This window comes from Mus caroli, unplaced genomic scaffold (assembly GCF_978045245.1).
Source record: "Mus caroli unplaced genomic scaffold, Mus_caroli_1 scaffold_11, whole genome shotgun sequence".
NCBI lineage: Eukaryota > Metazoa > Chordata > Mammalia > Rodentia > Muridae > Mus > Mus caroli.
Window position 1 is genome coordinate 55,209,688 of NW_028227266.1, and position 24,278 is coordinate 55,233,965.

The following is a 24,278-nucleotide window of genomic DNA, read 5'->3' on the forward strand; positions in this document are numbered from 1 at the left end:
ACCCCTTCACCGCAAGGGCAGAAGAGGGCTGGCAGCTCTCACTTTTATTTCCCGTTCTCAAGCGATCCTGTCCACAGAGTTCTGGGGGTCTAAAGATTTAAGAGACATTGTCCCAAACCCTTAAAATGGGGCATGGGTCTGCCTTGGCAGGAAAGGTCCTTCAATCCTAACCAGGAGCAAGAGCCCAGCACGGCCCCTTTAAGAAAGTTGGAGGTGGGAGCAGACAGAGGGAGCCCCCGCCCGAAATCCAAGCGCGGGTCGGCGCCTGCCCCGCCCCCGGAGTTAAGTACCGGACAGCCCTTGCGCCCTAGCCCGTGCGAGGAGCCCTGCTCCCTCGACTTTGAACTTGAATTGCGACTTGCGACTTGCGACTTGCGACTCGGGTGCTGTCCAGACTCAGCACGCTCTGTTCCTTCGCCTTACAAGTCCAGGCACCCAGCCCCGCCGCGATGCTTCTCGGCCCGGGACACCCGCTGTCAGCTCCAGCCCTGGCCTTGGCTCTTACCTTGGCCTTGTTGGTCAGATCTACAGCTCCTGGTGAGTGAGGGACTGAGACCCTGACCCTGCCTAAAGGATCTATATGGGGACTGCACTCGTGGTCCCTGATCAAGAGTCCAGGGGCCTATACTTCTTCCCCAGGCTGAGGGTCTGGAAGGAAAGCTGTGATCTCTGTTAATGGGAACTCCGGGTATCCAAGACTGTTTTTCCTGACCCTAGAAACTCAGACTCTGAAAAGGGACCCCTGGAGTCAGATTGCCAAGGGTGTGGCTCTGCCCACCCAGATTGTCTGGAACACTCAGCCACCTCGATGCTATCCATTCTCTTTGCCATACAGGTTTGAGTGACCACAGTGGCTATCAAAGGATACCCAGAGGCAGCATTAAGTGTGCATCTTGACCACAGATACTCTGAGTCAGAAGTGGGGGTGCTGTGAAGTGAGACTCGGAGAGGAGGCACAATGCCCCACCCTGTGTGTGCCCAGCACACCTCTGCCACGGCCTCCTCTAACTGCCTCTGGCTTCCATACTCTCTTTTTGTTCCCAGGGCTGGCTAGCTGGCTTCTGTCCCTACCTCCATGGGCCCCTCGTGTCTGCTCTCCTCACTGAGAGGACCTAGCTGGTGACAGACAAAACCACCCACTCTCCAGGGTCCAGAGGCAAGGCTGCCACCCCTCAGATATCTCTCTGATAGCCCTGGGACAAACCAGGCCACACCCCCTGTCCCTAGCTCTGGTGTCTGACCAGCAGAGCCTGAGTGAAGAGCACCTTGGTGGGCATCTTGTCTGTCACAATTGTCACAATCCCAGGAACCCTAGCAGTACAACGCTCTTCCTTTCCTGGAGATGAGGTCTGGTTAGACCATGAGATCTGTGGCCTCGGGGCCCCATCTGTCATTACTACCAATGTATGAATCAGGCAGTCAGCCTACATCTTTCAGGACCATTTCCAAGAGCAACTTAGAGCAGAGAAGGAACTTGAGTCTCCCTTCCAGGGGCCCAGACCACACCCTTCTCCCCGTCAGACGGAGGAGACCAGCTCTAAAGAAGGCTATCACGAGGCACCCAGAAGGGAAGTGAGTCAGGGAAGGACCCCTCACTCCAGCTAGATCTGGGCTCCTCATCCCCACTACACAGACTGCCTTTCCTAAAATCTCACAGTCTCGGAGATGAACAGACATGAGGGATGTGAGGAGGGAACCCTGAGGTAGCTGGGCATTTCCAACCAAGAGATGGTTCCCTGCAGGCTCTACCTGCTTGGGCTTCAACCGAGAGCAATTTTTAGACACCATCTTAGCTCTGGCAACGAAAGACATGATGCTAGAACAACACAAAGATGGGCGGGCTGCGTCAGGGTGTGGCCATGCATGCCTGTAATGTCAGTACTGAGGAGGTCGGAGGAAGGGGATTGGTTGCACTGTAGGTTCAAGGCCAGCCTGGACTGCAGAATGAGTCTCAGATTGGCCTCAGCTAGAGTGAGACCCTGCCTCCAAAACAAATGGGGGTCGGAGGATAAAAGGGGCAGAGGGAGAAAGGAGGAGAGGAGATGGGGAGGAGGCAGAGAAGGAGGGGAGAGGACTTGTGTTAATTCAGAAGATATAGTAAAGTAAGGTAAAATTCAAAGAGTGGTTTGTAATTGTGTGCGGAAAGATCCAGGTGAAAATGCACAGGAAATCAGAAATGAGATGGGTGGGACATAGGGGCCAGCCGTCGTCCTTGAGTCAAGCCTTGAAGGGTGGGAAGGGAGTCTGACTCCTGTCTGCGGTCCTCAGCCTGGACAAGAGCAGGAGGTGGGTGTAACGGGGTGTTGAAATAGAAAGGCCAGCAGCCTGACTGGAAGGCATATTTTGAGCACAGGACAGGAAGAGCCATTGAGCTAAAACCTTAAATGGCGAAATGAAGCCCACAGCCTGGGCACCGATGGTGAGAAGAAGGTGCAGCCAAGCCCTGGTTTGTTTTGTAAGATTTAACCCACCCTGGACGTCAGGAGAAGGATTGAAACGGTTCGTGTTCTACCCTGTGCCAGACAGCTTCTGCATAACAACCCTGTCACCCCCAACCCAGGCTAGGGGAGCTACATGGGGACTGGACTCACAGCCCGTCATCAGGAGTCCAGGGGCCTGTATTTCTTCCCCAGGCTGATCTCTGTTTGTAGGGTCTCCAGCTGTCCCAAGTTGTCTGGTTTTTATGACCCATGATGTCAAACTGCCCAGACCCCTCCTGAGTTCTGCGTGAAGAAAGTGTCATGCCCACTTCTCTTGGAGGCCCTTGGGTTCTCTTGTCCCAGCTGGGGCATACTTGGGTGGCTCCCCTACACCTCTCTGCATTCCAGAGGATCCAGGTCATGGGGTCTGGGAGGCAAGTTTTCTTGGCAACCATCTGGACCAACATCTCAACTGTACAGACAGGAGAAATGAGCCCCCAGAGAGGAAGCAAAAGTCTTAGGCCTTTGCAGAAACCCAGCTGCCCAAGAAAATTCCCAGGAAAGGGAGTCCATGCCTTCTGAGCTCTGTGGGAGACCCTCCACAGAGGAGCAGAGCTGGGAGGGTGTGGCCTAGGGGACAGGCTGAGGAGAAAGAAGGTGACATTCCAGCACAGGAAGGCTTGACTGTAACCTCAGACCCTGGGATGTGTCAGAGTGTAGCACTGGGGATAGTGACTGCCATGCCTCATCTCTGGCCTGCCCTCACAGACTAAAAGGTGGGATATGAGAGACTGAGGTGGGACCTATATACAGGCCTTCCACAGGGTTCTTGGGATTATCTGAATGAGGTTCAGAAGCAATGTGATATTTAAGGCAGCCAGGCTTCAGGGCCTGAGATACAAGAAGAGAATCAGAGTAGATCCTGTTGGCTCTGACAGTGATTCACAGGAGCATCAGTGGTGTGGAGACAGACGAACCTTGTTCATGCGCTGTGCGTGCTGCCCCGGAACTCTGAGGCAGGGCAGAGGCCAGGGGCCTTAGCCCAGCCCACCCAGACTCTAGAAAAGCTTCCCCAGAACTAAAGATAACTGAGCTCCCCCCTCCCAATGTCCACATGCCCAGGCAGGACAAGAAGGGCCTTTTAGCAGAGCCTGCCTAGGCAGGGGCTGTGGGGGGAGGGTGAGCCATGCCAGGTGGGCTAGGCTGCTGTTTGCTGGAACTAGGAGGGGAGGGGGCCACAGGGAAGGGATTGGGCATGTGTGGCGCTCACGCAGGAAGTGTATAGGCTGTCTGGGAACTGGGCGTGCTGCCCAGGATGGGGTAGGGGAGGGGGAATTTGGATATCCCTGACGTTCATGCTTGCTTGTTCGCTGGTACACAGATGCGGCTCACACATGAGGACTCACAGGCTCAGGCCATGGTGCTATCCAGCTGTTCTCAGAGACCCTGACAGAGGCAGGAAGGGCAGGAGTAGCTGCTGTCTCATCTCCAGCCCTCCACCTGACAGACTTCGGCTTGGGTAGTGCCTTGGGGTTCATGGAGGTGCTGGCCAGAGCTGTACTTCATGGTCAGGACCAGGAGCAGATGAACTAGGGGCCTGTAGGCTGGAGTTTAAGCCTGCTTCCTCTGTTCTCTTGTTTTACCGACTCCCCTACAACAGCCGGCCAGGTCCAGCACCCCTCCAGCATGCCCTCTGCCCCAGCCTATGTCAACCCCACAAAGCTTTCTAGAGATAAAACTCTTGTTCTAAGTACAGACGGAGTGGGTCTGGGTACACAGTGTTGCCTTCATTGCTGAATCTGCAAGGAATCTTGGAATTAACTGGATTAGCATCAATAGTTACGTGCTTAGATCCTTTCTAGGGCAGCCTTCCCTTGCTCTCTGGCCTCCAGGAGAATCCAAACCTCCTAGCAGGAAGAGGGTCAAGCCAGTTCATGTCTCAGTCTGAGAATTTGCCTCCAGAGCTAGCCATGGTGGGTGCTGGGGTACACGGCAGGAAATGGCCCCGTTTTACAGAAGAGGAAGCTGGGCTCAGAGAAAAATAAGGACCCCCCCACCCCTCCGCACCCCCCCCACCAATCACTCCAGGCATTCTCACTCATCCCAATAGAGTGGCCACCCCAGATCAGGCCATCAGAGTGGGGACACACACCAGTGACCTCACACACACCCCCAAAGAGAGATATCTCTAGAGAAGTCCAGGTCTCTGTTGCTGTCCCTCCAGCAACTGCCTCCATTTTCCCAAGCTCTCCTGCCTCATAACAGAAGCAAAATCTTCCATTAAAAACCTCCACCTACTTCCAGCTAGAGGGAAAAAAAAAAGGAAGCCACACATTTGTCTCTGATACGCGGGTTGTAGCCTGCGGCTGTTGTCAAGGTGGCTCGGTGGTGTGGATTATCCTCGTTCTGGAAGTAGTGTGGGCGGGCCTGGCCCAGAGCAGTGCCTGTCTTGTTGACCATCTCTTCTCACTCAGTGCCTACCCACGCCCGCCGACTCGAAGCCTGTGGAGGAGCCAGCTCTGCCAACTCTGGTGTGCATTAACCAGGCTGCCAGCCATGGCTCATGCTTACTTGAGTGTTTTGGTCTGTCCCCTCCCCCGCTGCCTCCACAGACCTCACAGCAGAAATCCTGACTTCTTTGTCCTTCTTCCTGGCATAGATGGTGACCTCACCCATAGGACCAGCAGCCCCTGGTATCTCACCTCCTTTCTCATCGCTCTCCACCACATAGCTGAGCACAGGGTTTGTCCCCTGGGGGCTGACCGGGAATTTTGCACCCAGGGGTTTTGCACCCAGGGGTCACACACCAGCCTACCCAGAAGAAGTATATGATCCTGAAAATATGCGATCCCTATCTCACCCAGTACACATACCGTAGCAGCTTCCTGCACCAATGGTCATAGGTTGCGTTTTATCTGTTTTTGGCCAGGAGTGATGTACCTAGAGGAAACCCTGTACTCTAGAGGAAGAAGCAAGACTGAAATGAAAGTTCATAGCCAGCCTAGCCTACATAGCAAGACCCTGTCTCAAAATAGTGATGATGGTGATGATGATGATGATGAACACGGTTGGGTGAGGATGTAGCTTAGTTGGTAGAGTGCTTGTCTAGCATGCATGGAAGCTGAGTTCGGGCCCCAGTCCCACTGCATGAACTGAGTGTGAGAGCATGCACCTGTTATTCCAGGACTCGGAGGTAGAAGCAGAAGGACCTGGAGTTCAAGGTCATTCTTGGCTAAATAGTGAGTCTAAGACCCTTAGACGTTCTTGGCTCAATTGTGGGATCCTGTGTCAAACAAAGCAAAACAATCAAAATATACTGTTTTCATAGAGGATCTTGTAGCAGAGAAAGAGAATGAGGTGGACTAAGATTGCTTCCTAGCTTTCAAAGAATCCCACTCAAGGCTGACTGCAGGGTTTCCTGTAAAGCATCCTTCTCCAGACTGTTCAGCAGGGAGCCTGAAGGCAGACGGCAGCCCCTGAACCCAGCCTCCACACACCCAGACTCTGAGGTTTCTCCTGCCCAGACTCCCACTCAGCTACTCCTACCATCAAATAGAACATTCCTGCCCATCCAAGTGAGCAGAAGCCTCACTCTCCCGTGGCCACACTCACCAACACAGCACTACTCTACTGTGCCCTCCTCTCCCGTGGTCAACGTGAGTCACGTCCTAATGTCTGGCCATTAGTTAACGTCTGCTGTCATCAGCCTTTCTGCCGGGGCGCTGTATAAAAATCCCCCTGTCTCCTGAGTATCGTTAGACACTCAGCAGGTGTGCATGCGTGAATATGTGTGTGCTCACGTGGACACCTCACACACAGCACATTGTTCAGTGGGCTCTGACCAAGACCATGTCCAGCCTGCAAGCCAGCAGCCCTAGGGGAAGCCCCCAATTCAAGACACATACCCTGGCCAGGAAGGGCCTCTGGCTAAGTCTGGCCAATCTGCTCTCTGGGGAGCAGAGGAGACTGAGGAGAGGAGCCCAACTTCCGTTCCCACCTAAGAGCAAACCCTTCCCCGCCCACATTTCAGGAGGGGCAGCTATAAATATCAATGGGCCCAGGATGCTGATTCCCACGACATCAGCTCCTCCCTGCCCCCCTTCTCTAGTGCACTGGGGCCAAGAATCTCTGCTGCAGCTGGGGCAAGGCAGGCTTGCCCCCCCCCCACTTCCTGGCGGAGGGAGAATAAATCACCATTTTGGGGAGTCTCTGGGTTATGGCAGAGCATCTTTCCAATTCTCATTTTGACTCAGCCCCCACCTTTCCTGCTCTTAGTCCTTGTTTCCTCAGAGACCTTCTATGGGGAGGCAGGAGGCTAGACACAGCCATTACAAACATGGTGTTAGAGAGTTCGTCTGGGATTAGGTCCCAGCCCTTGTGCGAGGACCTTGGCTTGGCCCACTCTGAGCCTCCAGTTAGCCCTTTATACAACAGGAAAGTATAAGCCCTACCTCTCATATGAGTTGAAGACAACAAAGCCAGACCGGGGCCTGGAAATAAAGCTCTGCCAGGTCTCTGTGCCCGAGGTTACTGTTGTTCTGTTCCTTCTGTCTTTCTGTGGTGGGTGGCTCAGCAGTGGGGGGTGATCCTGTTTAGGAAAGGTTCCAAGGCAAGGACTCTGGGAGGGCTCTCAGTCACCCACCACACCCCCAGCTCAGGAGCCTTTACAAAGTGGAAGCAGGGTTCTGCATCTATCCCACTTGAGGGCTGAGGTCTCACCTTGTTGGGACCTCACTGACAGAGCAGAAGGTCCCTCCTGGGTACCCAGAACCCACTACCCAATAGCAGACAGCCCTGCACAAAGCACATGAGCTGATATGCAGCTGAAACCCAGTCAGAGGATGCTAAGTGAGTAACCAGAGGGTAGGCAGACTCTGTCCCCAAAGCAAGTGACCGGGAAGGAAAAAATGGGCCCCAGTATGGTTTATGAGTAAGGGAACCCAGAAACCTGTTTTTTTCTTGTCCTCTGCCAACTCCACAGGGCCTTCTCTTGGTCCCCTCTCCAATTCTGACCAGAGCCCAGTGACATTGACATAAAGTGTTCCAGAGTACTATGGCCCACAGTCACCACTGTAATCAGCAGTAGTGGCAGCACAAGGGGCAGAAATTCAGGCTGAGTGAAGTTGAAAGATATCTCTGGGATGCTGGTGACAGCGATGTCCATGTGAGTTCAGCGAGGACATGTGAGGTGACTTTCCAGAGATGGCTACAGGGTGAGAAGCTTGGCCTTGTAACTCTAGAGGCATCCTCGGGAAGAAGGAATGTCCAGAGCCTAAGTTCTCTGTGTGGACACCTTTGCCTTCACCCCAGAGCATTCTGGGAAGGACCCAGCCATCTCCCCGGATGTTCTAATAAACTCCAGGTGCCTGCCTCTGGCTGTTTCTGTCTCCAGGCATCTGGGGTTCATGTGCTTCTGATCTCCCATCTGTAGCCCAGCTGAGCCCTTCTAGAAGTAGGTAGGGGCTGAGATGGTGGCTTTTTCCTCCACTTAGTAACAATCAACGGATAGGGAACTTGTATCCATGCTTACTACGTGACAAGGTTGAGATTTCTGACCATGCTGTGTGGCCTTCAACAGACCTCTGTCCCCCTCTGTGCCTCTGCATGAAAACTTTAATCTCCCAAGTCATCTCTAAAACTCTGAGTCCAAGCTCTTAAGAATGGGACAGGGTCTCAGCTTCTAGCTAGCTGCTTGTCCTGAGCCGCACAGTAGGCTGGAGTAGACCTTCCTCGGGGCTTAAGGGCATTGGTTAGCCAGTGTTCCCGGGCACTGGGAAACAACTTTTCAAAGTTGGCCCCAGACCCTGGGGCTCTCCCAGGATGAGAGTTTTCCCCCACCCCCAGTTCCCATCTTCTACCCCCCAGCTTGGCTCCACCCTGCCAAAAATAAACTCAGACCACCCCATTTTATCCCAGCCAGACCCACCCAACCCTTCCAGAGCCAGTTGAGTCACTGCTTGGGACTGTTCCTTTTTTAACTGTCTGAGTCACCAGTTGTGGCTATGGCTTTGTGACACATGCCCAGGCTACAGTCAGCCCATAGCCCCTAAAAGCACAGCAGTGGCGTAGTGAGTAGCAGCAGGTGGATTTAGCTTGTAACCTCTCAGGACTAGAAAGCTCACTCCCTAGTAAGTCAAAGGGGAGCTGACCCCAAAGGCCCTGCCTTGCCTGTAGCATTCTATTGCACCCCACCAGAGCTAAGCTTGTACTGCAGGAGTGCCAGAACGAGAGGGGTCTCCAAGCCCAGTGTCTAGGGATGAATGGGAAGGCCACAGAGAAATCTATCATTGCCCTTGCCTATTTGGTTCCAGCCTAGGCCCCACACTGTGCCCCGAGTGCTCTTTAGACTCCCTATTGTCAGGGTTGCCCACTTCTGGCTTCCTCTGTTGCTCCTGCCTAACTCTGCTTACAGATCCATGGGTGCAGGCTCCCCATCTCTCTCGCAGACCCTTTTCTGTCCCATCTCTGTCTCTCCATCTCGACCATCCCTGTCCCTGGCTGTCTGTCTTCCTTTCTCTGTATCTGTGGTTCCTCTGTCTCTCCTCCTCCCTTTGCATTGCTGGCTCTTCATTTTTGCCTCTCCCAGCTCTGGTCCTGTTCTTTCTCTGTGTCATCCTTTACCCAGTTTGGGTGACAGTCTGAAGTACGCACTCTGCAGCTGGCACCCCCAAGGCCCTCATCTGTCTTCTCGGTAGACAAAATAGACCCACAACCACCCATCCCAACATGAGAGTCTGGGCCCCAGGGACCAATAATCCCGAGAGAAATTTTCCATCCTCCTCACCCAGGCCCCGTCCCCTACCCCAAAGCATAGGCTGCATCCTGTCCCAGGGAATGTCAGGATCCCACAGGCACTTCCTTAGAGCTTGGGGGTGGGGAGGGGGCCTGGGAATGGCCCCTCCTCGGGTCCTGCTGGAGCAGAAGCCTGAACAACTTCAAACCCCATTCTCCGTCTGTGGTTATGCATCCAGCTATAAATAGGGGCTCAGAGTCTATTTTCTTTAAAAACAAGCATCAGACTGGGTGACCATGGCCAGAAAAGCAACCCTTGGCTGGAGCAGGCTCCCACTCCTCCTCAGTCACTGTGGCCAGGCGCCTTAGATGGTTAGCAGGGCTAGAAAGGGGGTGGGGGTGACGATACAAAAGAAGCAGTCTCCAAGGCGCTACCTGGACCAGCTAGGGACCACCCTTTACACACCCCTCCCCATCTCTCTCCATCACACAAGGTCAGTCTCATGCCTGAGACTCACAGTGTCAACACAGAGAGGTGGTACAGGTCCCCAAGCCACAATTGAGTATCTACACCCCAAATAAAACCAAGGTGCCATGCCGGGCGTGGTGGTGCACGCCTTTAATCCCAGCACTCGGAGGCAGAGGCAGGCGGATTTCTGAGTTCGAGGCCAGCCTGGTCTACAAAGTGAGTGCCAGGACAGCCAGGGCTACACAGAGAAACCCTGTCTCGAAAAACCAAAAAAAAAAAAAAAAAAAAAAAAAAAAACCAAGGTGCCTTGGCTATGAGACAGGGTGAGGGAGCATAAGACCTGTCCTCAGAGAGAGGGACGAAAAGAGCTGGTATCGCCTAGATTTGGACAGAAAATCCCAAGGTCCAGCAAGGCTGGGACCTAGAACAATCACAGTCGATGAGGAGGAAGGCTGTGGATAGGAGCAAGGTCACCTAGGACCTTCCACATCATGCTTGGTGTTTGGAGCCTGATCATGGGGTAGAGAGCCACCCAAAGCTTCCAGGCCAGGGAGGATGCTGGGCAAATCGGTTTAACTGTGGCTACTCCTTGTAGGGGAAGGCAGGAAGTTAACTAAGACGGCCATAGGATGGTGGTGATCTGACTTGTGGGACGACACAGTGGGAAGGGAGATTAATTTAAGGGAGAACTTAGAGGCAGGATAGATGAAAATGGATATCTCTTGACTCTGACCAGGGAGGAAAGAATGGGTCCAGAAGAACTCAGTTTCTATCTACAGCGGCTGGGTCGTGGGGTCTTTATTGGGCCAGTGAGCAGCCTTTTTGCTATGAGTGGGGTTGGACATGGGAGTTTCTGGCCCAGATATCCAAGGGCCTGAGGACCCAGCAAAAGAGACCATCCATGCCTGAGGCTAGAGAAGCAAAAATGGGTACATTGTAGCAGAAGTAGAATGTCCGCTCCTGAGAGCTACAGGTGGGAGGAAATCTCAGTGAGAACCAATGCTAACAGGAGGCAGGCCCATGTGCAAAGCCTAAGTAGACCTCAAGCTCTTAGCAGAGACCCAACCTTGTAACCACAGACTCTGATGGCTGGGCACTGGCCAGTATATTTTGCTACTCTGCCCGTGTGAGAGAAGTCTCCTTGATAGAAAACAATCAGGACTGGAGCGGTGGCTCAGACGGTAGGAACACTGGCAGCTCTTCAGGAGAATTTGAGGTTGGTTTCCAACACCCCCACATAGATCACAACTGGCCGTAACTCCAGTCCCAGGGGATCGACACCCTCTTCTGGCCTCCACAGGGACTGCATGCATATGGTGCCCAGACATACATGCAGGCAAACACCCATACACATAGAAAAATAAAGTGTTTTAAGAAGAAAATTCTCATGTGGGCCAAATGTCACCTCCTTTTGATTTCTACACCTCTACCTACGGATGCTTCCTCTGTCTACCCTTCCATAGACCCTGTGGATGTCGGAGAGTTTTAGGCAGGGACACAAGCCTGGGGCCTACGCTGAAAAACTTCTGACACATGGAGGTACTGCTCAGTGGTAAAGCACATGCTTAGCGTGAGCAAGGCCCTGGTTTGATCTGGCACACACACACACACACACACACACATCTAGCACACACACACAAGCTTCTAACCAGAGAACCAAAGCTGGTCCTTAAGACCCACTTTAGTGACCACAGCTTCCTATCAGCCACTCATGTCTGGGCTGACCCGAATCCAGGCATGATTGTTCCCCCCATCTAAGTCCTCTTTCACAGATGGAAAGACTGAGACCAGAGAGAATGTAGGTGATCAGGTCTCTGAGTTGAGGTGTGTGTCTGTCTGTCTGTCTGTCTGTCTGTCTGTCTGTCCGCCTGCCTGCCTGCCTGTCTGTCTGTGTCTGTGTGTGTTTTAGGAAACTGATGACCCTTAATCTACCTCCAGGTCTCCCCCTCTTCTTCCCTAAATGTTAGACATGATATTCCGAGGAACACAGCCTGTTCCACTAAGCTTTAAGTTCATCACTGCCCAGGCCCAGTCATTGTTCCCCACCCCAGCTCGCCCACTCACTATCTTCAAACCCAGCTTTCCAGATCAGGAAGCTCGAAGACACCTTCCCAATAGCCCTGTAACAATACCCCCTGTCATAGCTGGCCTTTGACACTAAGGGACACTGACATCTGAGCCCTGACTGCAAGGGGGCTAGGCCCAACAGACACTCTCTGAGCAGCTTCCACCCTTGCTTAGTCTCTCGACCCTCTACTTCCCTGATCTCCAAGTCCCCAGTGGGCAGGACTGGCACTCGATCACCCACCGGCTTCTGAGAAGACTGGGCCACCTCTTGCCAGCCCCTCCCTTCCTAGCAGCTCCCAGAGCCCACCCGCAGCTGCTCCAGGAGAAGCCAGGCCGCCTCACCCTGCCAGCCAAAGCAGATGCGTTCCCTCCGGCCCTCCACTCCTCCCACTTCCACCCGACCCTGACAGAGGGAGCCTCAGGGAGACAAGAAGGGAAAAAGTGTGTCTTCCCTGGGCAGACTGCCAGCCAGCCCTCACACCCTCCTCCCTCCCCAGCCAGTGCAAGTGCAGATGCTCCAGCCACCACCTCTGTGTGCACACACCTCTTTGCCAGCACCCACAGCACCCAGCTCCGAAGCCGCGCCCACAGGGACTTCAGCCCCAACCTGGCCTCTGTCCCTGTGAACCTCTCTCTAGGCCTCAGTGTCTTCTCAGACCCTGCTAGGGCTGGTGAGGGTCCCTTCTTTTTCTCTTGCGTGCCAGTGACCTTATCCCAGGCTGGACCCACTGAGATGGGAGTCTCACACCCACTAGGGCCTCGCCAGCAGGGGATAGGGAAAGTGGCAAAGGTCCTGGAAATCCACCCATCTGAACAAGGAGGAAAATTATAAGGCAGAGAAAAGCCTCTTGGAATTGTTCCGTACCACACTAGCCCCACCCTCTTTGCCTGAGGCTGGGGAGTGGTGGAGCTTCACAAAGACTCCATTGAGCCCCACTTCCTCCCTGTCCCAGCCTCCAGTCTGGGTGGACCCTGGGCGATTGGTTCCATCAAAACCTCTCATTTTCCCTCCTACTTCCTCTTGCGCCCAGCATGGCCCCAGGGTTGGCATGTGTGGCTGGAAGCCCAGGACACTGGTCCTGCCCCTACTGAGCTCACAGGGGCTCTCCGAGACCACTCCTCCTCTCCTCCAGGAGCGCTCATCCTCCTTATGGGCCTCGCTACTCTGAGATCATCCTTAGTAATATGCCCCTCAGCATGGCTGACCCCTCAGCATGGCTGGCCCCTCAGCATGGCTGACTGATGGTGGTTGTTTAGAGGACCAGCAGCTGAGGCTGGTGCCAGAGCCAGAGCTCAGGCAATAATTGAGGAAACTGTTCTGTTCTGGCCTCTTTGGACTTTCAGGGAACCTAAGAGTCCATAAGAGAGTCAAGGTCCAAGTGTGGTTCTTGTGGCCTCAGAGTTCTTGGAATGAGGGAATGGAGACTATGGTGAGCCCAGCAGAAGTCTCTTGATGCTCGTTCATGGTGGTCATGAGGTCATTACATCACGGTGCTTGGTGGTCCAGCACTGCCCTGGGATGAGGTCTTGTCTCCTGAGAGGGAGGACAGCTCTACATTCCAACCCTGTGTGATTGTAACTTGCCTACTATTGTTCACATGGCTGGGGAGGCTGGAATCAAGTGAGGATAACTGAAGAGAGAGCATCAACGGCCTGCAGTCTTCCACCATTGGGCAGCTCTTAGCAGTGAGAACTACAGACTTGGCCATAACCCAGTGCCATGCCTATGAAGGCCATTGTCCCTGTGGTCTGACCTGAATCTGTCCTACTTCCCCTTCCCTGAATACCTTCAGAGTAGCAGAGGTGAGGGAAGATGAGGGCCTGCTTGGCCTTTCAGTGGGGTGGGATGTGCTGATGGAGAGTGTGTGGGGAGGAGATAGCCGCCCAGCTAGGCCCACCCCGCAGATTTGCTCTTGCCAAGTGTTCTTAGGAGGGGGCAGACCTGGTAGATTATCCTTCAATCCTGGCCAACTGGGATCCTGAGCGCACAGTTCTATCAGTCTTTATACCCAGTATCCAGCATCCTCACTTGCCCCATGCCCGACTACACATCCTATCCAGACATGCTGATCCCCCCAATTCATGCATGAGCACGTACATGCATGCACATGCACTTGTGAGTGAGCTCATGCATACACACACGAACACACACATATGCACATACACACGCATGCACACATGAGCTTGTGCACACACACACATATGAACGTGCACAGGAGTTCGTGCATACACATACACATGCATACACACACAAACACATAGACAAGCATGCACACACACATGAACATCTACATGCATGCACACACAAGCTCGTGCACACAAGCACATGCGCACTCTCGAACACGTGTGCACACGCTCACACACACACACACACACACACACACTGGCTACTTGGGTCTGTGGGGACTCCACAGGCTGCTTTGGTCAGCTTGTCACTTTGCTCCATCAGCCCAGAGCAGGAAAAGTCAGTGCCCAGCCTCTGCCCATCCCTAGGGAAACCTCCCTCAGGTTTCCCTGGCTTGAAGGCAGAACTATGGTGGAGAAAAGAGAGAGAGTCCTAGGAAGTGCAAGGGAAGGCGAGCTGGCCTGAGGGCTGGGTGACCTCAGAGAGAATATAGCAGCTCAGGCAGGGCACTTGGCCCATTGCTTTTACAAAGGCTGTATTCAGGTGGGCCCTCACACCCATGAATGTAGACAGAAAGCCCTTCAATCCTGCCTCAGCCCTCCCAAGAATCTAGCCCAGCTTCCCTCAGACTCCCTTGAAAACTTCAGCCTCACCCTGCCTTCTCAGACCTGGAACCAGGATATATCACCCTGATGGAAAACCCCACAGGCTACAGTAGAAAAATCCAGCTTCCCCAAGGCAGGGTCATCTTCCTCCCACTCTCTGGACACCCCTCATTCCAGCCCACAGCAGTGGGTCCTGCCTTCTCTGTCTCCCTGGGGTTCCTTGTCTCCTTTTCTAACTAGTCTGTGTCCCTTGAGTTCAGTCCTTGTGAAGAAGGGTCATTAGGTCTCATTCTCAACATCTTTCACCCAGGCTGGTTCTTCTTTTCCATTCCAGTTGCTGCATTAGGGAACATATGCATATATGCTGGTGTGTGCCCGAGTGGATGGATGGATGGATGGATGGATGGATGGATGGATGGATGAGTGATCAGAGAAGATTGGTCCCCTGTCTCTCTTGCCCACCTCTCTTGCAGCAGCACTAGGTGTCGTCACCCCCATGCTCACACACCCAGGCCTCCCACCCCCACCCTGCACTCAGCTGGGCAGCAGGCACTCCTGCCCATCCTGCCCAACAGCCCTGGGCTCCCATTTTCTCCCTTATAAAGTCAGGCTACGGCAGACAAGCAGGAATGCTGCCTCTGCCCATGACGCAAGCCAGCTGTGGGAGCCCGCCCGACTGCCCTAGGCTATGAGGGGTAAGCACAGAGCTCACAGGGTTCACTGCCAGGGAACAGGGTGCTGTGGGTGGGGCTGGGGTAGGATTTAGACAGTGGCTGAGCTGAGACCTGAAGCTTACCTTTCTGAGACCAAGTCAGAGAGCTTCTCCCCTTATAGCCCCTATATGGCCTGGGCTATAGAGAACTTTGATATTGTGGAACACACTCTCAAGGGGTAGGGCACCAGGACAGGGGTGGCCAGAGGCCTGGCACTCAAGTACATCCTAGGGCAGAGAGTTGTATTCCCATTTAGATTGGTGCAGGGGAAGCCAAAGAGAAAGCTGCGGGGAGTGGGAGAGGCAAGGGAGAATTAGTGACTAGATGTGGGGCAGTGGGCAGAGCTGGGTGTCAGAGCTGTGGTGTTGAGAAATAGGACAGATAGAAAGAAAGACAGTTGGCTTGCACAGAGTTCAGAGGACTTCGAGGAACTGGGTCTGCAGCAGGCCCCCAGGACTAGAGAAAGCCTCGAAACTGGAAACCTCACTCCCAGCCCAGCAGAAAGAGGCTAATGCATATAGAATCCTACCAAGAAGATACAGACTACACGGCTATATGTAAGACCCTGCCTCAACATAACTAAATGGGGAACTAGACTGCAGCCTAATGCAGGGACCAGATCCCCACTGACACACTCCCCAAGAGTGTCACCCCAGAGATCCAGGAGGTACCAGCACACTCCGGAGCCTGCAGAGGGATGGCTAGCTAGATTGACCAAAGCTTCGCTTGACCATCTGTGAAAGAGACCAGCCCAGCAGGACACTGGCTCTTTCTCTCTCCTAACCCCGGGTCTCAGGAAAAGCATGGAGTCACCCCACCCTGGGGTCCAGACAGCAGCTCCCTGTTCATGAGAGGAAGGGTGGGAAGCCACGAGGACCTCCCCACCTTCAGCAGAACTCTGGCCCGGGAGGGGCAGGAACCCTCCAGGAACACATGGCCTCTTTGAGGGAGCCAGGCCTAGCCAAGTAACGGCAAGCAAGCAAGGGAGGCAGGAGGGGCTGGGCACAATCGTGCCTCTGTCCTAGCAGCTCTGGGTCCTCACGCGTATACACAAACACATAGCTTTACACAAACCCCAAAGAAACCCCTGAGCAGCCACCCACACACTCAGGCACACACATCTGCGTAGCCCTGGACACTCACCTGTGACCTTCCTCCACCAAAAAAAAAAAAAAAAAAAGCCCACACAGGCAGCAAGCAAGCAGCCTTTCCACAGCTCCAGCCCATCTCCCAGAGCCAGGGGCCCCTCCCACACAGAGGGCTTGGCCTATACACACTACCACCACAACTCCCCTTCACAGCCTACACCACTAACCCTCTGCCTGAAAGTTGTCTAGAACCAGTAGGGGGCATGGGAGCAGAAACCTCCATTGCCCCACCAGGAAAGATCTATACATTCCTGCTAGCCAACCTTCCACCCATCCTTCTCCCTGAGATCATTTATTCCTCTTCCTCTGTGATGCTTTATGCCGCCCTCACCTCCTCCAGGATGTCCTCCGGGATTGACTTCTGACTTGTTATTTCTTCATCCTGCACCCTCTTTATATTTGAAGGCCCTCTCCAACTGCCCCCTACCTAATGACAGCAATTCTGAATGCAGCCTGTCAGAAGGGTGAGTGGAGCACAAGTATGGAGGTGAGGTGGGGGTACTGTCAGAGTTTCCAAAGCCCCAGCCAGCTTGGCTTCAGAGGCCTCTGTTCTGACAAGGGGGCTGCCTGGCCTGCACACTCCAGCAACACAAGGCAGCCAGTGTGAGTGCCTCTCCACACAGGAAACAGCAGGGCCCAGTCCCTCAAAGGGCTCATTCAGACCCCAGCTCTCTGGAAAGTACCTCTGCTTCCTGCCACCCTCCCACTTAGTCAAACAAGCTGCTGCTCTCTCCTGTGGGAAGGGAGCAAGAGGCAGGTGGTTCAGTGGTTAGGGCCAGCCGTGCACCTTAGTGCCTGATCCAGAGCCCTGCCTAAGACTTAGCATACCTTCTGGGCAAGAGAGTGTGAGTGGGGTCACTCCCACTAAGGGGACTGTGCCCTCTTCCTTGTGGGTGGTGAGCAGCCCAGCCCCGGGTTGAAATGTTTACCTCTTTGCGGGATATAAATATTCTCAGAGTGGGCAGTATCACCTGGTCCACAAAATCCCTGTTCGGCTCTCACCAGCTGCTCCAAGCCGCTCCAGCCCACCAGGGTGGTGGCTCCATCCTGTGGGGGCCGTGTGCCCCACCCTCTGTTCCGTGGCTGCCCGTGGTTTGGCCTGCTGCATTTTGCTCAAGCCGACACGGCACCCCTACAAGCTCCTACTGCTTGCTGAGCAGTGTCCCGGTCTGAGGTTCCCTGACACAAGATGTGCTGGGCCCGCAGAGCCTTGGGCAAGTGGCTTTGTGCTCATGACATCCTTTTAACTCAGGAGTCACCAGGGAGGATTTCAGCTCAGTCCTGAGAACAGCATTATCTTTCTTGGCCATCTCTCCTGGGACAGAAAAGGTGCAGACCCCTGCAGTGGCTGATGCTGCTCTGTCATGTCAGCTGGCTTGGGCTAGCTAGGGCCCAGCACTAGTGTGGCTGATGCCAGAACATCTTTGTCAGAGCCATCAGCCTGACTGTCCTCTGCAATTTCAAAGAGGCCTGACAGGGATGAGTCTCCTTTTCTGCTGCCATCTTTCCCCAGCACTGGATATCTGCATGCAGTCGAGGTTCTAACCACCACAAGAATGGGTCAGAAACGGTGGAGAAATTGCTGGAGACTGAAGAAAGCTAATATCAGGGAACTGCCTGAAGGAGGAGGTTCCCATTGTGGTCCAAAGTGACCTGCACAGTGCTCACCAACCCTGGGTAGACAGTCTCTGTCCTGATGCTTGAGGAGACCCTCGCTGGTCCAACTGGCAGGCCTGTAGTGCGTCCCCAGCCTTGTATTTGGAGACATCCCTGGCTTGGGTTAGGGAAGGGGATCTCTACTGTTGTCTTCCCTGGCTCCTTAGGCATGTTTGGAAACAGAGAGGCCGGATGTGAGTACTCACCAGGGACCCGTGGTGGTGCTGAGGCAGGAAGCAATTGCAGAGCGGTGGAACACAGTTTGGCCGGCTTTGAGTCTGACACCGCACGTGCTTCCCATTGGCCTGGGAGCCTTTGCTCCTTGGCAGGCTCTGAGCAATAAACGGCCCCACCCCACCCCATCCCTACAGGCACTAAGAAAATAGAGAAGAAATGACCTGCCTGCATACCACCACCATCAGGCTCCACAGCCAAACACAGAGATAAAGTGCGGTCGTGGCAAGGAGCCCACCCTAGGAGAAGACTGTGGTCAGGGATCAGCCTTCATCGTGAGAGATTCCCCCCCCCCCACCAGATGATCATGACAAGATAGGGAGAGACCAGATCCAGGATGGACATTCGCTGGGGCCCAGAGGTGGCGGGAACCTGTGGCTTCAGGAACCCAAGCAAACTTGAATAGTGGGAATCTTAACGAGCCCCTAGGCTGTGCCACATAGAGCCGTGGGGCATGTCAACATAGAAGCCCTTCCCTCCCCTGTAGCCCATCTGTCCGTCTCTACGGTCCCTAACCTCCTCCTGGCCAGAGCCTGACCTTGACCACCGCTCCCTCTCTCACCAGCCTCCTTCTTCGGGGAGAACCACCTGGAGGTGCCCGTGCCCTCGGCCCTGACCAGAATAGACCTGCTGCTCCAGTTCTCCACATCCCAGCCCGAAGCCCTGCTTCTCTTGGCAGCAGGCCAAGCTGACCATCTCTTGCTCCAGCTCCACTCAGGATGCCTCCAGGTGAGTGGCACACCCGGGAACAGGGCTAGGGAATCCCTTCTGCAGGTTGGGAGGCCTCGCCTTTGTCTGTGCAACCTCATGCAAGTCACCTCTGCCCTTGGGTCTTGGTCTGTCTGCCGTGGGTGGCTAGCAACATCCCAGAGTGAGCTCCTGGTGCAGTGGCTCTGCCTACGAGCTGTCTCGGGTCTCACTTCTCTTCGTCGCCCCTAGTTGACCATCTGGACTGAGCTTTCTCTGTCCACCTCCTCGCAGTATCTGACTAACAGGCTTTCCTCACTACTACCCTGGCTTTTCTCTTTTGCCTGCCTTTCTTTCTCTTCCCCATGCCTGACTAGTCCCCTCTCCTTGACATCTATGCGTGAGGAGTATCCCTGCTCCCAGGGAGTATCCCTGTTCTACTCACCTGACTGGGACTCCCCCTGCACCCGTCCCCTGTAATAAGGTGGTACAATCTGAGATAGTAACAGTGCCTTTATCATCTACCACCACCCTCTTTTGCTCTTATTGCATACTTTAAGACCAAGGGGCCATTTAGCTGTCTCTTGAGTCTTCCCCCTAATCATAAAATGTTTAGAAACCCAGGATCTTGGGCTTAGACCCATCTGCTTTCATGCCCCATTGCAACTGAGAGACCCTGGCCCTATCATCCTACAGCTGCCATGGCTTCTAGATGCCACAAGTCTTCACTTTAAGCCTGGGCCTGGAGCAGCAGATACAGTAGGGTCCATAGATGCTCCATGATTCGGTTCCTAAGATCTTGTACTTTGCCACCACCCACTCCAGTTCTGGTGTCTGTGTCTCATGGAGGACGCCTCCTCTACTAGAGCCTCAAAAACAGAGCATCTGGGCTGGCAGGACAGCTGGTGGGTAGATGCACCTCTGTGCAGGCCAGATGGGTGACCTAAGCTCAGTGCCCAGAACCCACAAGGTAACAGGAGAGGACTGACTCCTCAGAGTTTCCTTCTGACCTTCACATGTGCCTGTACACACACACACAGGCGCACACACATGCATGCCACACTCACAAATACCCGTACACACACACACACACACATACACACATACCACATGAATACACACACACACTCATGCACACACATGCACCCACTCTCACACATACAGAAGCACACACACACACAAATAGATAAAACATTCAAAAGGAGAAGATCACAGACCATCTCTCTGGGTTCTTAGCCTACAGTGAGCCAAGCTACTTTTGCGTACTAAGGGGGTTCATTGGGGGGTTCCAGAGTACACATTACTCCTCCAGAGGTAGTTTTTCTAGAACCCACAGTAGGTTTTCTGGCACTGCTCACGGGAGAGAAGAGAGGAAGGAGGAGACCAGGCAAAGTGTTGCTTCAGGGGAGAACCTTGCTTTGTGTAAATCCCCAGGGTCAGGGACAGTCTCTGAGCTACACTGGGGCCTTGACTCTACCCAGTTGAAACAATAGGGAGCTAAGGGTGTCCCAGTCCGGGTTCTGAAGGGGGCTCAGTGTCGGGTAGACAGAAGTGTCAGCCACTCCCACCCCTGACCTCTCTGTCTCTCTACAGGTCAGACTTGCCCTGGGACAGAAGGAGCTGAAGCTGCAGACGCCAGCAGACACAGTGCTGAGTGACTCCGCCCCCCACACTGTAGTGCTCACTGTCTCCGACAGCTGGGCTGTGCTGTCTGTTGACGGAGTGTTGAACACCTCTGCCCCCATCCCAAGAGCATCCCACCTCAAGGCCACCTACGGGCTCTTCGTGGGCTCCTCTGGAAGCCTTGACCTGCCTTACCTGAAGGGAATCAGCCGACCCCTGAGGGGCTGCCTCCACTCAGCCATTCTCAATGGCCGCAACCTCCTCCGTCCGCTGACCTCCGATGTTCATGAAGGTTGTGCTGAAGAATTCTCTGCTGGTGATGAAGTGGGCCTGGGCTTCTCTGGGCCCCACTCACTGGCTGCCTTCCCTGCCTGGAGCACTCGGGAGGAAGGCACCCTGGAGTTTACGCTCACCACTCGGAGTCAGCAAGCACCCCTGGCCTTCCAAGCAGGGGACAAGCGTGGCAACTTTATCTACGTGGACATATTTGAGGGCCACTTGCGGGCTGTGGTTGAGAAAGGCCAAGGTACCATGCTACTCCGCAACAGCGTGCCTGTGGCTGACGGGCAGCCCCACGAGGTCAGCGTACACATAGATGTTCACCGGCTGGAAATCTCTGTAGACCAATACCCTACGCGTACTTTCAACCGTGGGGTCCTCAGCTACCTGGAGCCACGTGGCAGTCTCCTCCTTGGGGGTCTGGACACAGAGGCCTCTCGCCACCTCCAAGAGCACCGTCTGGGCCTGGCACCAGGGGCTGCCAATATCTCCCTGGTAGGCTGCATAGAAGATTTCAGTGTTAATGGCAGGAGGCGGGGCCTCCGGGATGCCTGGCTGACCCGTGACATGGCAGCAGGATGCAGGCCTGAGGAGGATGAATATGAAGAAGAGGTCTATGGCCCATATGAAACTTTCTCCACCCTGGCACCGGAAGCTTGGCCAGCCATGGAACTGCCAGAGCCCTGTATTCCTGAGCCGGGACTGCCTGCTGTCTTTGCAAACTTCACCCAGCTGCTTACCATCAGCCCCCTGGTGGTGGCCGAGGGTGGCACGGCCTGGCTTGAGTGGCGGCACGTGCAGCCCACCCTGGACCTGACAGAGGCAGAGCTGCGCAAGTCCCAGGTGCTGTTCAGCGTGAGCCAGAGTGCACGACATGGTGACCTGGAGCTAGACATCCCGGGAGCCCAAACCCGGAAAATGTTTACCCTGTTGGACGTGGTGAACCGTAAGGCCCGCTTTGTTCACGATGGCTCTGAAGAAACCTCTGACCAGCTGATGCTGGAGGTGTCTGTGACTGCTCGGGCACCTGTGCCCTCCTGCCTGAGGAGGGGCCAAATTTACATCCTGCCCATCCAGGTCAATCCTGTCAACGATCCACCTCGCATCATCTTCCCCCACGGCAGCCTCATGGTGATCCTGGAACACACACAGAAGCCTCTGGGACCGGAGATTTTCCAGGCCTACGACCCGGACTCTGCCTGTGAGGGTCTCACCTTCCAGCTCCTTGGTGGCTCCTCTGGTGTCCCTGTGGAACACCGAGACCAGCCAGGAGAGCCAGCAACTGAGTTTTCCTGTCGGGAACTGGAGGCGGGCGACATAGTCTATGTCCACCGTGGTGGGCCTGCGCAGGACCTAACATTCCGGGTCAGTGATGGGATGCAGGCCAGTGCTCCAGCGACACTGAAGGTAGTGGCCGTCCGTCCAGCCATACAGGTCCTCCACAACACAGGGCTGCACCTGGCCCAGGGCTCTGCCGCAGCCATCTTGCCTGCCAACCTGTCAGTAGAAACGAACGCGGTGGGACAGGATGTGAGCGTGCTGTTCCGAGTCACTGGTACCTTGCAATTCGGGGAGCTGCAGAAGCAGGGGGCTGGAGGGGTCGAGGGCACCGAGTGGTGGGACACACTGGCCTTCCACCAGCGCGATGTGGAGCAAGGCCGAGTGAGGTACCTGAGCACTGACCCACAGCACCACACCCAAGACACAGTGGAGGACCTGATCTTAGAGGTTCAGGTGGGCCAGGAGACACTGAGCAATCTGTCTTTCCCAGTGACCATCCAGAGGGCCACAATATGGATGCTGAGGCTTGAACCTCTGCATACACAGAACCCTCATCAGGAGTCCCTCACCCCAGCCCACCTAGAGGCATCCCTGGAGGAAGAGGAGGAAGAGGGAAGCCCACAACCTCATACCTTCCACTATGAGTTGGTTCAGGCCCCCAGAAGAGGAAACCTCCTGCTTCAGGGTACAAGGCTGTCAGACGGCCAGAGCTTCAGCCAGAGTGACCTGCAGGCTGGTCGGGTGACCTACAGGGCCACCATGCGGACCTCTGAGGCAGCGGATGACTCCTTCCGTTTCCGGGTCACATCCCCACCCCATTTCTCCCCGCTCTACACATTCCCCATCCACATTGGTGGTGACCCAAATGCTCCCGTCCTCACTAACGTCCTTCTAATGGTCCCCGAGGGAGGGGAGGGCGTGCTGTCTGCCGACCACCTCTTCGTCAAGAGTCTCAACAGCGCCAGCTATCTCTATGAGGTGATGGAGCAGCCTCACCATGGCAGGTTGGCTTGGAGGGACCCAAAGGGGAAGCCCACCCCAGTGACATCCTTCACTAATGAGGACCTACTTCATGGCCGACTGGTCTACCAGCACGATGACTCTGAGACCATAGAGGATGATATCCCGTTTGTGGCCACACGCCAGGGAGAGGGCAGTGGTGACATGGCCTGGGAGGAGGTGCGTGGTGTCTTCCGAGTGGCCATCCAGCCTGTGAATGACCACGCCCCTGTGCAGACCATCAGCCGTGTCTTCCACGTGGCCCGGGGTGGACAGCGGCTGCTGACTACAGATGATGTAGCCTTCAGCGATGCTGATTCAGGGTTCAGTGATGCTCAACTGGTGCTGACCCGTAAGGACCTCCTCTTTGGCAGCATTGTGGCTATGGAGGAGCCCACGAGGCCCATCTACCGGTTCACCCAAGAGGATCTCAGGAAGAAGCAAGTCCTGTTTGTGCACTCGGGGGCCGACCACGGCTGGCTCCAGCTGCAGGTGTCTGATGGGCAGCACCAGGCTACTGCCATGCTGGAGGTCCAAGCCTCAGAACCCTATCTTCACGTAGCCAATAGTTCTAGTCTCGTGGTTCCTCAAGGAGGCCAGGGCACCATTGACACTGCTGTGCTCCAGCTGGACACCAACCTGGACATACGAAGTGGAAATGAGGTCCACTACCATGTAACTGCTGGTCCTCAGTGGGGGCAGCTGCTCCGGGATGGTCAGTCAGTCACCTCCTTCTCCCAACGGGATTTGCTCGATGGGGCCATTCTCTACAGCCACAATGGCAGCCTCAGCCCCCAAGACACCCTGGAGTTTTCTGTGGCAGCAGGGCCAGTACACACTAACACCTTCCTACAAGTGACCATTGCCCTCGAGGGTCCCCTGGCCCCACTGCAACTGGTGCAGCACAAAAAGATCTACGTCTTCCAGGGGGAAGCGGCTGAGATCAGAAGGGACCAGCTAGAGGTAAGGCAGTGCACGAGGCCTGCCAAGCTGAGGGTACTTCCATGAAGGGGGTGTTCCTGTGGGGATGCAGGGCTTAGGAGTATTACAGTTTCAGTAGTCACCTGTATGTGTTATAGTTCTGCATGTGTCTAGGAACATACACCTACCTGTTAAGTGTCCCGCACCTCCAGAGATCACATACACATGTGTCCTTGCTATGGATGACCGTGTAAAATCTGGGTTCCAGCCAGATCCACAGAATCTCTGAAGCAGAGACCAAGAGTGTATATCCTGTCAC

The 24,278-nt window shown here is 54.7% G+C and overlaps 1 protein-coding gene across 1 annotated transcript in view; it reads left to right on the forward strand.

Moving 5' to 3' along the window:
- Nucleotides 1–280: 280 nt before the first annotated feature.
- Nucleotides 281–24,278, forward strand: part of Cspg4 (chondroitin sulfate proteoglycan 4) — a 34,730-nt gene continuing 10,732 nt past the window's right edge. The window contains exons 1-3 of the mRNA XM_021172791.3: nt 281–537; nt 18,735–18,898; nt 20,450–24,001. Of these exons, the coding sequence (XP_021028450.1) occupies nt 450–537; nt 18,735–18,898; nt 20,450–24,001 (3,804 nt within the window). The 5' untranslated portion in view covers nt 281–449. The remainder of the gene's footprint in view (nt 538–18,734; nt 18,899–20,449; nt 24,002–24,278) is intronic.